General features: G+C 36.3%; 1 protein-coding gene across 4 annotated transcripts in view; it reads left to right on the forward strand.

Moving 5' to 3' along the window:
- Positions 1-18,236, forward strand: part of MICU1 (mitochondrial calcium uptake 1) — a 203,622-nt gene that overhangs the window by 103,171 nt on the left and 82,215 nt on the right. For all 4 annotated transcript variants that reach the window (XM_079899947.1, XM_079899944.1, XM_079899945.1 and 1 more), the window contains one exon: positions 16,273-16,355. In XM_079899947.1, the coding sequence (XP_079756073.1) occupies positions 16,273-16,355 (83 nt within the window). The remainder of the gene's footprint in view (positions 1-16,272; positions 16,356-18,236) is intronic.

An 18,236-nucleotide genomic window follows, 5' to 3' on the forward strand; every position in this document is an offset into this window, starting at 1 on the left:
CAGCCATAAAAAGGAATGAAACTGAGTTATTTGTAGTGAGGTGGATGGACCTAGAGACTGTCATATAGAGTGAAGTAAGTCAGAAAGAGAAAAACAAATACTGTATGCTAACACATATATATATGGAATTTAAAAAAAGAAAAGAAAGAAAGAAAATGGTCAGAAGAACCTAGGGGCAAGACGGGAATAAAGATGCAGACCTACTAGAGAATGGACTTGAGGATACGGGGAAGGGGAAGGGTAAGCTGGGTCAAAGTGAGAGAGTGGCATGGACATATATACACTACCAAATGTAAAATAGATAGCTAGTGGGAAGCAGCCACATAGCACAGGGAGATCAGCTCGGTGCTTTGTGACCACTTAGAGGGGTGGTATAGCAAGGGTGGGAGGGAGGGAGATGCAATACGGAAGAGATATGGGGACATATGTGTATGTATAACTGATTCACTTTGTTATAAAGCAGAAACTGATACACCATTGTAAAGCAATTATATTCTAATAAAGATGTTAAAAAATTTTAAAAAATTTTAAAAATTAAAAAAAATATGGGCAAGGCAACATACTGAGATCTGTTAACAGATCTAAGGCAGTTACAAATCTGTTTTATTGACACATCAGAGTTGGGGAAGTTATAGAGAAAATTTGGTTTAGCTATTTTCTGTGTAATTTTTGTGTCTAGGATTATCTGCCATTGCCTAATTGATATTATGAAGGGTAAGACAAAGCAGAAAAGGGTTAATCTTATTCAGTGGTATTTTACCCTATAAAAAGTGCTTAGAACTTCAGAAAGACTCATTTGCATGCCGTAAGGCCAAAAATATTATATTTCACTGTGGTGTTTACCATTAACTTCTTTCGCTAGCATAACCTGTTCTTATGGTTAACTCATTGGTTTTATAATAATGTAGCTTCTATCAAAACAATAAAATAATGCATTTAAATATATTAAATGTTTATTAAGTTAAATTCATTTTGAGCCAGAGATTTATTTGAATGTGTCATTTCAGTAGAGCCCGTTGTTACAGAAAGTTGAAGCATTTACATCTTTGTATCAACAACCACACAAGAATTTTGTTCACATTAACAAGAAATAAGTGGTGTTTGTGTTTAACTCTCTCAAATCTCCTTGTGACTATACTAGAAGATCAAACTATTTCATCTGCAAAAGGAAGTTCATCCTTTGGGAACAATTGCTTGAGATTTGTTCTGAGGGTTCACAAGGCGAAGGGGAGAACAGAGACTAAAGAAGCAAAATTGTGGCTTATACAAAAATAAGGTCTAAATGTATTTTGACTGTATCTTGAGGAAGATTTTATAATTTTACACCCACTAGAAAATCAGTTCTTGTTAGCCTTTTCTTGCTTTTTATGAATAGTTTTATTTGAATTGATCCATTTTCATTTTTTTAATTGTAATATTGTAATAATTCTAATAGAATTCTAATATTGACCTAAAATCTTATGGAAATCTGGTTGAGACCACATGATTTCTGTAGCTCTACCCTTTCAATACAAGTAGTCAAGATGGGCCTATTTTCTAAAAACAAAAGAGTATTTTTTTTAATTTATTTATCTTAATTTATTTTTGGCTGTGTTGGGTCTTTGTTGCTGCACACAGGCTTTCTCTAGTTGTGGCGAGCAGGGGCTACTCTTTGTTACAGTGCGTGGTCTTCTCATTGGGGTGGCTTCTCTTGTTGCAGAGCATGGGCTTTAGGCACGTGGGCTTCATTAGTTGTGGCACACGGGCTCGGTAGTTGTGGCTCCCAGGCTCAAGAGCACAGGCTCAGTAGTTGTGGCGCATGGGCTTAGTTGCTCCATGGCATGTGGGATCTTCCCGGACCAGGGCTTCAAACCTGTGTCCCCTGCGTTGGCAGGCAGATTCTTAACCACTGTGTCACCAGGGAAGTCCCAACAAAAGAGTATTGAGTGAGGTAATTAAGAGTGTTTTCTGTACACTCTATGAGCTGATGCTGCCACTAAAATTATTATTATGTCTGCATACATTTTGTCTTCTCTTGAATGGCTTATATTGGCCTGTAAAGCTTTCTGCCACTTTTCCAGGGAGCCCCTTCTCTGTGATATATGAGATTCATATAGGAGCTCTAGAACAGAGAAGAGGAGGAGGTCTGCCCTTGGTTTTCCTTCTCTGCTCCTTAGGTTCTCGGAAAGGAAGGCCTAACGGGGAAGGCTTCCCTCTTTCTTAGGTCTCATTTATCAATGGGAGAAAATTCCTGAAGCAAGAAAAGTAAAACTCCAAATAGGCTAAATTCTCTGCCTTCTAGAAAGTACCCTAACCTATAACATTATCTATTATTTATTATAATATTATTATTATTATAGCATATCTCAGCTAAGATTTTACTTGTTTTAAACATCAGAATTTTAAAAATTTTTTTACATTGAACTGTGAATGAATTATGGTACCTCATAACAGCTCCAGAGGTATTTGTTAATTCGAAGGAATTTCTAATTGATGCAAGTTTAGACAGTATCTGTGTTATCACTAAATAATATCTTGAAGTAGGAACTATGCCATATGGCTTTGTATCTCCAAAGTACCTAACGCTGTATCTTACTAATACTAGTCATTCCAAAAATATTTGAATGAAAGGATATTTGGGATGTGGCTTCTTTGGGTCTCTTCTAGGTAGAAAGGTGACCCAGCCACCCATCCATCTCCATACATTACAGTGTCAAATGGACCTCAGTTTACCTTCCTGCCAGAGTCTTCCCTTCATTTCCCAAGAACAGATTATAGAAACTTCCCTTCTTATAACTCACCTAACATCTGTCCTATCCTCCTCAGCCTCTACCATGTCTTGTTTTGTTTATGATTGGGGTGGCTCTGTAGGAATTCAGCCCTCAGTAATTGATGATGTGTAAAAATCTTTGCTGTGGTCTATGAGTCCCACTTTTTTGCATTGTTTGCCTCTTAGAAGCTGGACTGGAATCAAATGTATCTGTCCATTCTATATGTCTGACTTTTCCCAAAAACCCACAACTTAATAGTATTTGGTTATGCTTAGGCTTAATGATGTGTTGCTTACCTGTTCCTGGAATAGCTTTAGAAAATGCTTATTTGTTATGCTGAAGAATTTGAAGGTGCAAAAAGGAAACCAGGGAAAGAAATAGTGGTTGTCATGGAATGGTTTACCTAATCACTATCCCTTCTGGAGAAGGTATCCAGCCCAGTATCTGGCACATAATAAGTACTCCATGTATATTTGTTGGCTAAGTATCTAAGAATTTTTCTGAGTAGTTACTTTAGTATACCTACTAAAATTTTATATTGCTCCAAGTACCCTTAGCATCCTGCCTAGTATTTAAAACTTTTAAAATTATAGCTATTCTCTATCTATATATACATGATGAAAGCTAGAAAATTAATTAGAATAGAAAATTTTTTTCTATTTGGACACTAAACTGAAAAGTAAAATAGTTTTTTGGGTGAACACCAAACTAAGTCACATGTAAAGAGGGTCCTTCAAAATGAGCATAAATTAAGTATCAAATATCCAATCTCTTTTTTTTTTTTTTTCCAATCTCTTTTTTAAAGCAGCTAATTGTAAGCATGTATTCATTAAGTTGTATCTTGGCATAAGTGTGGCTGTTATTAAGCACATGGAATGGAATGAAACCACATAGAATGAAATGAATGTCAAGCAGATGATTTTTTTTTTTTAGATCTCTGAAGATAGGGGTGGGGAATCTATCACACAGGCATATGTAACTTGGGCATAAAAATAGTAGCATGCATTTGAAGAAAATATATTTCGAAAGAACGTGACCTTAATACAAGGCTAAAACACTGGCATGCCTTTTAGAATTTATCTCCCAGGAACTCTTGGGGAATCAAAGCTTTTTGACATCTCTGACATTGAATACTCTTCCTGTAGCACAACTGTCAAATAACAGTGTTAAGGAAGAGCAATTTAAATGAAGGACTGTTTCTGGCAGCTCTCTGAAGGTCATCCAGTAAGTAAGGCTGAGGTATAACTCAAAGACAGGTTATGTACTGTGAACTATGAACATTAGCTATTTCTTTTCTTCAGGTGTAAAATTTTGTTTAGAGATATATAGATAGATAGATATATAAGCATATAAATTTTATATATAGATATAAAATATTTTAGAATCAGGGCTGAAATGTATTTTCTAGAAAAGATGTAAATGGAAGAAGAGCAGTAGTTCGAAGGAATAAGTGTCTATACAGCTAAAACCTTGTTGAAGGAATTCAGAAACATTTCACAATCTTATGAAGTTTTTAAACTCAGGTTTTTGACAGGTAGCGTTTCATATTATTTAGAAAACCTTGCCAGTTGACGTTAAATAAATAAATCACACTGAGACACAATAAAGAATAAAGAGCTCTCTCTGTAGCTATTGCTGGTGGTAAGCTCATAGTAACGTCTTTTGTGGTTTCTTTCATTGTCTTAGGATTTTCAAATAAAAGCAAGACTAAGTCAATATGAATTTTAAGTCTGTTCTAAGAATATATGTTAAATTTCTCAGTGTTTTTTCCTTATGGTCAAAATCTGTTAAAGTCGAAACATGGGTCTTCCAACCAAATCCTTCCAATTAGTGCTGCTAGGAATAGCAACTTAATTCCCTTCCTCCTACCCCATATTCATGGGGTCCTGGCTACCCTGTGGCTGACTATAGACCTGTAAATCAAAGGTTATGGGTTTGTCTAGGAACTATACAAAGTGTAGGCATCGTGGCTCTACCTTGCACCTCAGGCAGCTTTACCACCTGGTCTACCCTACAGTTAAACTAGCTTAGACTTGGGCTTAGTCCTCAAAACTACATGGGGTGATGAAGTCTTTCCTAAACTGAGATCACTCTCAAAGGTCTAAAGGACTCCAAGAAACTAGGATAAAGATTAGTATTGTTTACCTCTTTTGAAGGGGCGATTAGTTGTTCCTCCTCTCATTTGACTACCAAATCCATAGTGTACCCAAAGCTCTTTGTGCATCAGAATTAACTATTGGCATGACACTTAAATTTAATTGACAGTATACTGTTGGTGAAAGTATAAAATATTAACATGCTTTTTTAGAATCTTGGCAGTGTTTCCCAAACACTTTCATTAAGTGCTTACACTTTGGCCCAGGAATTGCAATTCTACAAGTTTAGACTAATAAAATGATCACATGTATAATGATATTGATGGTCAAAAAATAAATTGGGAAGAACTCAAATATCAAACAGCTGGCTGAACAAATTACAATAAAATCTATGCAATGAAATTTAATACAGCACTTCATATATGTAATGCAGAGATTTATTAGCATAGAAAACTGTTCACAATATACTGATGAGTCAGAACATACATATTGCGCGATTCCATTTTGGGAAAAGAAAAAGTGTGTGTGTGTGTCGAGTACGTGTGTGTTTTTTAAAATAGCCTGAATATTTGCATTTCATCTGTCCCCAAATTCTGTCAGCTCTACTTTGAAATAATCCAGAATCCCGCCATAAAATCACATCATCCCTCTGCTCAAAATCCCCCAAGGCTTCCATTCTCTCTTGGATTTTAATCTCGAAGTAAAAGCCAAAGTCATTACAGTGGCCTTCAAGATCCTATGTGCTCTCGCCACCACCATCCCTCTCAAGGAAAACAAAATAAACAAACATAAAAATAAATAAACATAAAAAAATAAATAAACATAGCAAAACAGAAACAGAGTCATAGATACAGAGAACATCAGGTGGTTGCCAGAGGGGAGGGGTTGTGGGTTGAGTGAAATAGGTGAGGGAGATTAAAAGGTACACACTTCCAGTTATAAAATAAATGAGTCATGGGAATAAAATGTACACCATGGGGAATATAGTCAGTAATATTGTAATATCTTTGTATGGTGATGGATGGTAACTAGACTTATTATGATGATCATTTTGTAATGTACAGAAATATTGAATTACTGTGTTGTGTAACAGGAGCTAACATAGTGTTGTAAGTCAATTATACTTCAAAAACAAACAAACAAACAAGAATCCCAAACAAACAAATGAACTCAGAAAGACCACATGAAATAGGTCAGATCTGTGGTTACAAGAGGCTGGGTGTGGCAGGAGGGGGAATTGGATGAAGGTAGTCAAAAGGTACAAACTTCCAGTTATAAGATAAGTACTAGGGATGTGATATTCAACATGATTAATATAATTAACACGGCTATATGTTTTTTATGAAAATTGCTAAGAGTAAATCCTAAGAGTTCTCATCACAAGGAAAAAAATTATTTATTTATTTATTTATTTTGCGGTACGCGGGCCTCTCAGTGTTGTGGCCTCTCCCGTTGCGGAGCACAGGCTCCGGACGCGCAGGCTCAGCGGCCACGGCTCACGGGCCCAGCCGCTCCGCGGCATGTGGGATCTTCCCGGACCGGGGCACGAACCCGTGTCCCCTGCATCAACAGGCGGACTCTCAACCACTGCGCCAACAGGGAAGCCCGGAAAAAATATTTTTTCTTTTTCTTTATTTTATATCTATATGAGATGATGGATATTCACTAAACTTTTGTGGTAATCATTTCATGATATATGTAAGTCAGATCATTATGCTATAATGCTTTCAACTTGTACAGTGCTGAATGCCAATTATATCTCAGTAAAACCACAAGGAAAAAAATACATGTTAAGTTCTATGTGTAAATGAGTATTATCCCCCTAAAAGTCGTTCTCTTCTCTTCCCATTATTTGCCCCTCCCTATACACACACCATTTAGTCAATAACTAAAAGCAGGTAAAATCAAAAGAAGTCAACATTCTTCAACTTCCAGAATTGTTCCAACCAATCATTGGTTTCATGAGTTCTCCCCCCACAACCCCCAAGAGGCTTAGAAACAGGACTTTCCAGTCATATTTATATACTCCACCTATCCCAGATATAAATATATCTATTATATATTTATCTTATAACTTCACATTACTGTTATTAGTAGTTCTGAAAGTTTTTCGTTCATTTTCTTGGAGTTTTTAGGAAGACATTTATATTTATATAATCTTCAAATAATGATAATTGTTTTTTCTAACGTGTGCCTTATTTCATCTCATTATATATTTGCTTTGGCTAGAACTTTCAAAATAATATCCGTAATAGTGAGCATCCCCACTTTGTTTATTATATTAAAATAAATGTCCTTGGCATTTTTCAGTTAAGTATATTGTGAATCTTGGTGTCAGATAAATATTCTTTTCCATATTGAATAAGTTCCTCCTCCCTCTATTTCTCAGGAAAAGAAAGATTAGGAAGACCTAAAATTTTGTCAAAATGCTTTTTCAGCATCTAGCCTGATGATCAAAGTGGCTTTATTCCTGTGACCTAGTTTTATTGCATTATAGTTGTAAAAATTCTACATTTGCAATTTCTTCTTTTACTTGTGTTTGTTGTGTGTGTGTATGTCGACTAATATCTAATGTCTTTCTAAATTTCCCTTGAAGATTTAAAAAATATATGCAGTCTCTGTTTACCAGAAAGCAGTGTTCAATATATATATCTGTTAAATTGAACTTGTGGTTTGTATTATATAAAGTGTCCATAACCTCATTAAGTTTTCTACAAAATATGTCAAAGGCTTAGATATTACAGTAATTTTTGTAATTTATTCTTTACATCTAACTAATATTTTGTTATATATTTTGCTGTGATGTTGTCCTGTACATAAAAATATATAATAGATTTTCATTATGGATGGTAGTTATGAGTAATATAAAAATGGTGTTTGTTCTTAATCCTTCTGCTCTTAGTTCATTTCTGTCTCATTAATATTACCACCTCTGCTTTCTTACTGTTTCGTTTTCTTGTATTTCCTCTTATTTTTTATCTTTCTATATTATTTTGTTTTCAGTATATTTCTTATAAATAACAGACCCAGTCTGAGAGCATGTGTTCTAATAGAGGAGTTTAGTTCATTTAACTTTGTTGTGATTTATTTGTTCTTACATCTGTCACCTTATGTCTTGTTTTCTGTGCTTTCTTTCCATTTTTTTTTTCTGTTAAGCTTTTGCTTTATTCATTGGGTTTTTCTCCCAAGTAATTTTAATGCTCTCCTATTCGTGGTAATCTGAGTTAATTTAAATGTGTATTGTATATGTATCTGTGGGGGTTGCGGGGAGACGTGGCTTTTTTTTTTCTTTTTTTTTAGCTGCACTGGGTCTTGTTTACCGCATGCAAGATCTTCGTTGCGGCATGCAGGATCTTTTAGTTTTGGCATGCAGGATCTTTTAGTTGTGGCATGTGGGATCTAGTTCCCCCACCAGTTCTCTGATAGTTCCGGGCCCCCTGCATTGGGAGCATGGAGTCTTACCCACTGGACCACCGGGGAAGTCCCAGTATGTAGCTTTTTTATGTAGGACAGAATCATCTATGTGTTTTGATGTCTTCTATTGGAAGTCAAGAAGTTTATCTTCCTTTCACTTTCTTCTCTCCACACAGTTTTTACATTTTTAATAATCTTACACTTCATTATTCTATAGCCATTCTCATATAATGGCTAAGAGTGGTGCATACTCTAGTAGACTGGCTCTTTGACTCTGGACACCCAATACCTTAGTTTCCTCTTTTTTTTTTAAGAGTAGTCTCTATTTTTTAAAAAAAATATTTATTTATTTAGGCTTAGTTGCGGCAGGTGGGATCTTTAGTTGCGGCATGCCGACTTCTTAGTTGCAGCATGCATGCAGGATCTAGTTCCCTGACCAGGGTTCAAACCCAGGTCCCCTGCACTGAGAGCGTGCAGTCTTACCCACTGGACCTCCAGGGGAGTCCCAGTTTCCTCTTTTTTAACAGGGGATGGGTATAATAGTACAATGTCACAGAGTGGTTGGGAGGATTAAATAATTCATATAAAGTGCCTGATACATAATAAACATTTAATAAGTCGACATGCCATGATTATTTTATCAATAATCATTATTTAAGCTTAACTCTGTTCTACTGATTTTATTGCTCACTTAATTTACTGCTCATTTCTGAATTGATCTCACCTTCCCCGTCTTTATTTCTTTATTTTGATTGATTTTTTTGTCATTGCTGGCTGAAGAATTTCCTCAACCAGGGGTTGGCAAACTTTTTCTTAAAGGACAAAATAATTATTTTAGGCTTGCTGGCCATAAGGTCTCTGTCACAGCTACTCATTTCTGCCCTTGTACCTCAAAAGCAGCCATGGACAATACATAATCAAATGGCTAGCCAGCAGATCATAGTTTACCAATCCTTGCTTAAGACTTTTGTTACTGTTTTTTGTGAAATTTTGTTAGGAAGAATCTGTGGATTATATAGTTTCAAAGTCCTTGCCTGTCTGAGACAGTCTTCTGTTGCTAATATAGGTAAATGATGAGTTGACTTGTATGTAATTCTTAAATGAAAATTGTTTTCCCAGGACTTCCCTGGTGCCACAAATAAAGATCCCATGTGCTGCAACTAAGATCTGGTGCAGCCAAATAAATAAATTTTATAAATAAATAAATGAATAAATAAAATTTGTTTTCCCTCAAGATTCTATAGAACTTGCTCTGTGGTGTTCATGTTGTTGAGAATTATGATACAACCCAATATTTTCTTGTTTATGATAACTTTTTTTTTTCTTCCTGTATAGTTGGGGTCTCTTTTTCTTTATCCATGGCGTTTGTCATTTCACTAGGGGAGGGTTTTTTTTTCCTGTCTTAAAAGAGCAAGCCCAAGAAGAAAAGCTAGATTGTTACATTTACACACCATGAACTTCAGCTATTTCAGATCACTTTATTGTCTTTCTTTTTTCCCCACTAAGGAAAATTTCTGGATATTATATTCCAAAAGTTAGCAATAAAAATGTCATATCATTTTATCATTTCAAATTGCACATCATGGGAAAAACTAGATATTTTAAGTGGTAGAATGTTTACTATTTTATATAGTTTGGGCCCCCTGTATTTCAATTTAATGGGAGCATACGGCTGCACAGCCACAGAAAACATATTCAGGAAACAGTCTAAATAACTTACCCATGTTTGAGCATATTCAATCACTAAATGGTTATTAATTAAAATTTGTTAGTATAGTCAAAAGTTATTACCGTGTTTTTTAAAAAATATTTATTTATTTGGCTGTGCCAGGTCTTAGTTGCAGTACACGGGATCTTCGTTGTGGCACGTGGGATCTTTTAGTTGCAGCATACAGAATCTTTAGTTGTGGCATGCGAACTCTTGGTTGCAGCACGTGGGATCTAGTTCCCCAACCAGGGATCGAACCCCGGCCCCCTGCATTGGGAGCATGGAGTCTTAGCCACTGGACCACCAGGGAAGTCCCTACAGTGTTTTAAATTGTAATTCTAGCACAACCAACAGCGAAAACCTTGGTTTAACTGTATATCATAATACAGTGTCTTCTATAACCAATTATAGTAGATGTGGATTTTTTTAAATTTGTCATTTCAGATCTTGCATTTCAAGAATAATCATTTGCCTGATTTCAGAGCAAAATGCCATAGTTATTCTCATCATCACCATTGACTTCAGATGACATGATTAATAGTGGATATTTTGGTCAGTAGATAATTCTACAAGACAATGATGAGGGCATGCCTGACTATGGGACTTCTGAGTTGATGCAGAAAGTGTAATTGTTAAATTTTTGAGCCACTGATATTGTTCATGCTATGCCTTGCTTCACATAAATACACCTTTTTACAAAGTTAACTGTGTATAAAAATTAAATAAGATACATAGCTTTATAAAAGGAAATATTCCTTGACTTTGTCCTTATCTTTTATCATTCTGTAAGTCTTCTGTTTTTCAAATATCTGCAGTCCTTTTACTAGGTATAATGTTAGACTGGCTCTTATCATGAAACCTAATATTAGAAAATGCTGAAGAGACTAATAGATTATCAAAGTAACTGTAAAATACTTTATTAACAGAAGTCAAATCAGACTTAGAAGGCAATTAGGTCATTGAAAAGAAAATTGATCTGCTGTTGCTTAAGTATGTTTTAAAAAAATTCTTAGGACATTTTCATTTAATGTAGCACCCTTCTTTGGAAGCTAAATCATCCCAAGGAAATGCTATAGTACAACTACAATGCATCATACCATAGGAACTTTTTTTCTCCACTCTGTGTAAAAAGGGCAGAAAGATTCTTCCAGGCTGCACCTAGGCATCATACCTTGAAGAATTCAGAAGAACTGAGAGAGGGGCAGTTTTTTTGAAACCTAATCTTGCAGGTTTTTCTTCTCCTTTTCCCAAGCCTAATGTGAGAAAACAAGACACTAAGCCCTTATATAAGAAAAATGTTAATATATTAGTCTGCAAAGAAGAAGTCCTATTGTTATTAGAAAGGATAAGTCATTCCAGAATTAACTATATTTAGAATACTGCATTTATGGGAGGCATTGGCCCTCTCAAGTACCCCAGAGGGGGCTATTAGGATGTTGAAGTTCTGGAAACAAGTTCTGAGAAACCTTTAGTAAAGACATGACACTATGCTTTTATGTATTCAAAGGGCCAGCATATATGAGGAAGCGGTTATATTTTTTTATTTCTCTAGAAAATTAAATTAAGACAATTTGTAAGAGCTACAAAGAATTAGATCTGGGCTCTGCATGAGGAAAAAAGTTCAATTAATATGGCCAACAATGGTTACACCACAGAAGTGGTGACCTCCCTCTCAGAAATAATCAGAGGCTGTGTGATCATCCTTATAAATTCAGTAGGCACGTTCATCATTGAAGAGAGGTGTGTCATATTATATGAATTTATTTTCTAACTCAGAGTTCTCTGATATTGCATATTAATTACCTCATTTGTCCTAGGCATCATTTTAAAACAGGAATGGTAGAGGTGGGAATTTTGTGGTAGGAGAATCAAACCAACAGAAAATAAGAAACTGGGCTTCCCTGATGGTGCAGTGGTTGAGAATCTGCCTGCCAATGCAGGGGACATGGGTTCGAACCCTGGTCTGGGAAGATCCCACATGCCGCAGAGTAACTGGGCCCATGAGCCACAACTACTGAGCCTGCGCGTCTGGAGCCTGTGCTCCAAAACGAGAGGCCGCGATAGTGAGAGGCCCGCGCACCGCGATGAAGAGTGGCCCCCGCTTGCCGCAACTAGAGAAAGCCCTCGCACAGAAACGAAGACCCAACACAGCCAAAAATAAATAAATTTATTTAAAAAAAAAAAAGAAAATAAGAAACTTGTTTATGTTATAACCTGTCCATTTTTTTTGTTGTTGTTCATTCCGTCAGTACTACCAAAAGAGAATTTAAGGCATAATGACTCATTATGTTGTGGAAAAGCCAGAATTAGAGCCCAAGTCATTTGCATTTCTATTAAAGAAAAATAAGTGAAAGTCATGAAAATCTTGAGACAGGTAGTGTTGTTGCTATCTGATTATTTGACTTACCACACATAGAAAAACGTTTTTTTTTCTTATTACTAAAACAACGTAGAAAAATCTCCTGTGCTTTGAGCAAGTCAAGAGTTGTTATTGCTGTTGTCATTATTGTCAATGATAGAATAATGTAAAAATGTTTTATTCTTAACTAGAACAGATCTAATGTATATCCATTTACTTATAGCAAAGACTATCATGGAATTATGAGCAAAGGATGTATAGTGATGAACTTTGTATAGAATTCCATTGTTTTGATCAGTTCCAATGTATAATTGTTTTAGAAATTGATGCGCAGAAAGTAGATTAAGCCATTAACACAAGGAGCGGGCAGAGCAGAACTTCACTGTCACTCTACAAGCAGCCTGGAATTCAAAAGAATTCCTCTCTCTATACCTTTCTATGGAAATAGGTTGTGAATTAATGTAAACTCAAGACACCTTTAGCTTTCCAGAGCAGCTAGATTTAAAAATTACTCCAAAGCCTACATTTAAAGGGAGACAGGAGAGTATGAGAAAATTGCCTAGCAGCATATTCCTGTGTAGCATGTTTCACTTAAAGCAAGCTGGTTTTTCACTTAAGTGCTTTGACGTGATCAGCAGACGAAGATTGAATAGACTGAGGGAACTACTCCTTGAAGGACCTTGCCTGATAGACTGCTAAGGCCTAAGTGAGAGTGTGCACAGCTGCTGCCCTGACTTGCCATATCAGTGACCAGGGCACAGGAGCTCAGCCTGAGAGTGTCAGCACATATTCTTTAATAAACACTCTGAGTCGCTCCACATAAAGCAGGTATCCTGGGAGTAAGCCAGGATAAAAAGATAAAGAAACCTCAAGCAGTATAGGATGTGCTTTGTTTGGTAAAGTGAATTTAACCTGAGTTGTAGGAGAACATATAAGTATGATTTGCCATAATAACTCATTCAGTCATATAAATGACTGGGCATATGCCATCACAGAACTCACAGGACAGTAGGAATAACAGATCATGATAAAGCTAAAATTTTGAGAACTCTGTGTCCCCTCTGTAATCAGTGGAGACAGGGAATGAGAATGCTACTTTAATTCAGGAGTAGCAGCACTTTGACTGCTTCTGGCCAGATCTTTCCCTATTTCTATTCATTTGGACCACATTTCCCTTGATGTTGTGATACCGCCTCCTCTGTCACTGCTTCCTTTCTTTTTCCTTTCACCTTAAGTATTGGTTTCCAGCTCATTCTACCCTTTCTTTACCCTTCTCCTCAACCTTCAGTTCTCCATGGACAACTTCATTTCAGGTCTTTGCGGCTAACATATTCATGCTAATGATTCCCAGCTTTAACCTCTCTCTTCTAAGCTTTAGACCCATATTTCCACCTATCTCCTGAACATTTTCATCTGAATATTATGCTATGGACTCCTTGAATTCAGCAGGTCCTATCTGAATTCATTATTTTTCTCAAACCTTTTCCATTCCTTTTATCTCTTGATTAGTGATATGCAGGCTACCTGGTAGCCTAAGCCAGTCATGCTGTCCGCCTTTTTTACTCTTAACTCATCACAGCTAATTAATCATTAAGTTATATACTTTCTGCCTCAAGTTATTTCAGATACGTTTCCTTCTCTCCATGACCACCGCCATCACCTCAGTTCACATTTGCACCATTTACAAGAGCTTTTATGATCTTCTCTGAGGCTGCTTCTTGTTTTCCAACTCATCCTTCACACTGTAGCCAGAGAAGTTCTTTCTGAATGCCTGTGTGATTGTGGCACTCCTCCACTTAAAACTTTCAGTGACCTCACATTGTCTGCAGTTCTTACAATTTCAAGAATCTGTAAGGATTAGGCAAATAATGTATGTGAGTGCAGTGGGCCAAGTTTGAGACAATAGGGGAGAACAGGGAGGCACTCCTGGTTAAAGAAATTCATATTTAGAATTTTAAAAAATATGTGACAAGTCTATCAGAGAATCTGATGTTGTCTATGCCTATGAGTGCAACCAAGCTTAAACTACTGAGCTCCTCACATACAATGTTTCTTTGATATCAGGTAAATCCCTTAGATGGACCACTTGAAACTCTGAGCTATTGCAGAGACTGATGTAACCAGTGAGTCATGTTTGGTTGTTTTGTTTCTAAGTCAAAACATACCAGAATAAAGAGTATTGGTTTATTATTTTAAGTACCACTGTCTTCATATTGGAGGCTGTGGAACATAATGAAAAGATTATGGGCTTTGGAGTCAGTGTTGACCTATGTTCACTTACCAGTTCTGCTGCCTATTAGCTGTGTGATTTTGAGCTAGTCATTTAGTGACTTTGAGCGCCAATTTCCTACTCTGTTGAAAAAATTAAGAAAGAAATAAAATTTTCAGTATTGAGAATACAAAATCAGATAACAGCTTAGAATTATTCAGCCCAATGCTTGGTACATAGTAACTCTTCAATAAACGATAGCATCCAGACAGGTAGGAATAATTTGAGAAGTGACAATAAATATACGAAAATCTAATCCCCCCCACTGCATCCTTCTCAGCAATCATACTGGTGGCCTAAGAAGAGCAAACCTGTTGGAAGCCATTATCAAGTGAAACAGGCAATTGGAAACTGACAAGCACATGATTCACCCAGGCAACTAAAAACCAGGAGCTTACCCACTTAGTTGGCTAGCTAGCTGAGAATGGAATTTAAGCCTAGAAAGTGTTGATACTGACAAATTCATGAGCATGATGGGAATCTGGACTGTCTGTAACAATGCATAATACACTAAGCCCTTTTTTACTCTTTTGTCTACATATAATCTTTAATTGTTACTATTTTTTTTTACTAAAAGTGATAATTAACTGAAAATTTAATTCAGTAGTATTAGGATATATAGGAAATTTTATTTTGGTTTATTCTTTATAGCTATATAAATTTGAAGCACCAAAGGAAGGAGATAAACGACTTAGTTTTCTTCTTTTTTTTTTTGGCCACGCAACATGGCCTGTGGCATCTTAGTTCCCCAACCAGGGATCAAACCCAGGCCCCTGCAGTGACAGTGCCGAGTCCTAACCACTGGACTGCCAGGGAAGTCGCTATTTTCTTTAGTAGAACGTTTAGCATTGGTAAGGAAGGAGGGCTGTTCTATTTATATTTTATCCTAATGCACAAATATATTAATTTTATTTTGATTAACCTAGGAACATTAAAGAAGTCTTGAAACACTTTCATCATTCACTTAAGGGAAAAAAAATATACTGTCTTCTCAAGCTTTGCACTTTTCATTTTGTTTTTTAAACATTTAAGTGTACTTTGCTTAGTAATTTGTGTACCCAGCTGACATGGTTAAAATAGGGGGCTGGGTAGCTGACATTGTGCTTTTCTGCCTTACCACAGAGCTATAGTGACATTGAGTAGAGCGATGTAGATAATAACCTGTTGGCAGAACGATATCCACTGAACTCCTGGTTGTACTTACAGTGGAGAGACTAGAAAAAACAAAGTAGAAAGCTAACTTGTTTTAAAAAGGCAAGACAAAGACTTAGAGTTTTAGCTTCTTACTTTGCAGCAGTATATCTCACCCCAAATAGACTTTCATGCCCAGATAAATAACACTATATTTAAGTAACAGAACAACGTTAATATTATTCAGTTAAGAGGATGGTTTCTAAGAAAGCAAAGCTGAAGTATTTAAAAAGAGAGTGTTGAAACACAAAGATAGACAAGTGCTATCTTTACTGGCCATGGTAAAATTCTCTTTTGGTTTTAAGGACTATTGCTAAAAGGTTGATTAAGATACATATGGTGGCATTCTGTGACTTGATATTACATTTTAATGTTTAACTATCTTTTTTTCTTAAAGAAATGATTATTTTTGGTCAATACCTTCTAAATATTTTTCTTGTTTCTTCCTCCCTCCCTCCTGTCCTTCCATCCTTCCTAACTTGCAGCTCCTCAGAGAAATTTTGAAATTGCCTTCAAGATGTTTGACTTGAATGGAGATGGAGAAGTAGACATGGAGGAGTTTGAACAGGCAAGTTTTCCTGGAAATTTCCTTTGAATACATTAATATTTAACACATTTTCATGTGCCTTGGAGTTACTGTGGTCTTGGTCAGTATATTCTGATGCTATCCAATTTTTGAAGTACCAAATGTATCATTTTTCAGAATTATCTCCACTTTTAATAGGTGAGGTTTTTTTGTTTGTTTTTACTCTAAATGTAAGGAATTATTTGAGCATATTATTAAGGTCAACATTGCTCTGATTCCCCAACATAAATTAGACTCTAATGCTGAGAGGCTAAGTTACGGTTATTCAATCATATATCCAATCAACATTTATTAAATAGCTCCTTTGTGCTAGGCAGTTCCAGAATACAAGGATGAATGACATATGTTCTGAAAGGATTTCTGTAAGAGAAGGAAAAATGGTACGATGCCTTTTACTGTAGCAGGTTCCAGCCATAAAAGTATATAGTTTCTTCTGAATCCTAGGAAGAGATTACATTTCCATCAAACTTCTGTTCTTGGAGGGCCATGGTGTCTCTCCAGGTATAATTATTATGTTTGGTAGAAGTGGTTTCAAAACAGAAAAAAATATATATGTGGGAGATAACATTTTTGTATTCACAATGAGTAAAGAGGCAAAAAGGAAGTGGGAGAAAGTATCAGGAATAGTGTATCTTTAAATAAGAAATGCACAGAGACGGGCTTCCCTGGTGGCGCAGTGGTTGAGAGTCCGCCTGCCGATGCAGGGGACACAGGTTTGTGCCCCGGTCTGGGAAGATCCCACATGCCGCGGAGCGGCTGGGCCCGTGAGCCATGGCTGCTGAGCCTGCGCGTCCGGAGCCTGTGCTCCGCAACGGGAGAGGCCACAACAGTGAGAGGCCCACGTAATGCAAAAAAAAACCAAAAAAAAACCCAAAAAAAACCAAAAAAAAACCCAAAAACAAACAAACAAACAAAAAAAAGAAATGCACAGAGACAAATATTTCAAAATACCTAGATATTTATTCAAATTTGCAAGCTATGTCCGTCTAATACCTTCACTTTTCATAATTCTGCACTTCACTGGTGTTACCAGGTGGCCTCAAATGATTATAAATAGAACTTATTTTGGTATTTTTAATTTTATTTTACACAGAACTATTTTATTTTTATTGAGATATAGTTAACATATAACATTGTTTTAGGTGTATGACATAATAATTTGACCTATGTATATACTTTGAAATGATTACCACAATAAATTTAGTTAATATCCATCACCACACGTAGTTTTTTTTCTTGTGATGAGAACTTTTAAGATCTCCTCTCCTAGCAGCTTTCAAATATACAATTTAGTTTTGTTAACTATAGTCTCCATGCTTATATCCCCAAGGCTTATTTATCTTATAAGTGGAAGTTTAGACCACCTTCACTCATTTTGCCCACCCTCCATCCCCTGCTTCTGGCAACCAACAATCTGTTCTCTGTGCCTGTGAGTTCAGCTTTTTTTGGATTCCACATATAAGTGAGATCATATAGTATTTGCCTTTCTCTCTCTGACTTATTTCATCCAGCATAATGCCCTCAACGTTCATCCATGTTAATCACAAATGGCAGGATTTACTTCCTTTTTTATGTCTGAATAACATTCCAGTGTGTGTGTGTGTGTGTGTGTGTGTGTGTGTATGTATCATATTTTCTTTATCCATTCATCTGCCAGTGGACACTTAGGTTGTTTCCATGTCCTGGCTATTGTGAATAATGCTGCAATGAATGTGGTGGGGGGTGCTGAAGACATCTCTTCGACATAGTGATTGGTTTCCTTTGGATAAATACTCAGAAGTGGAATTGCTGGATCATATGGTAGTTCTAGTCTTAATGTTTTGAGGAATCTTCATGCTGTTTTCCATACTGGCTACGCCAGTT

The sequence above is a fragment of the Stenella coeruleoalba genome (genome assembly GCF_951394435.1).
Source record: "Stenella coeruleoalba genome assembly, chromosome: 16".
Lineage (NCBI taxonomy): Eukaryota > Metazoa > Chordata > Mammalia > Artiodactyla > Delphinidae > Stenella > Stenella coeruleoalba.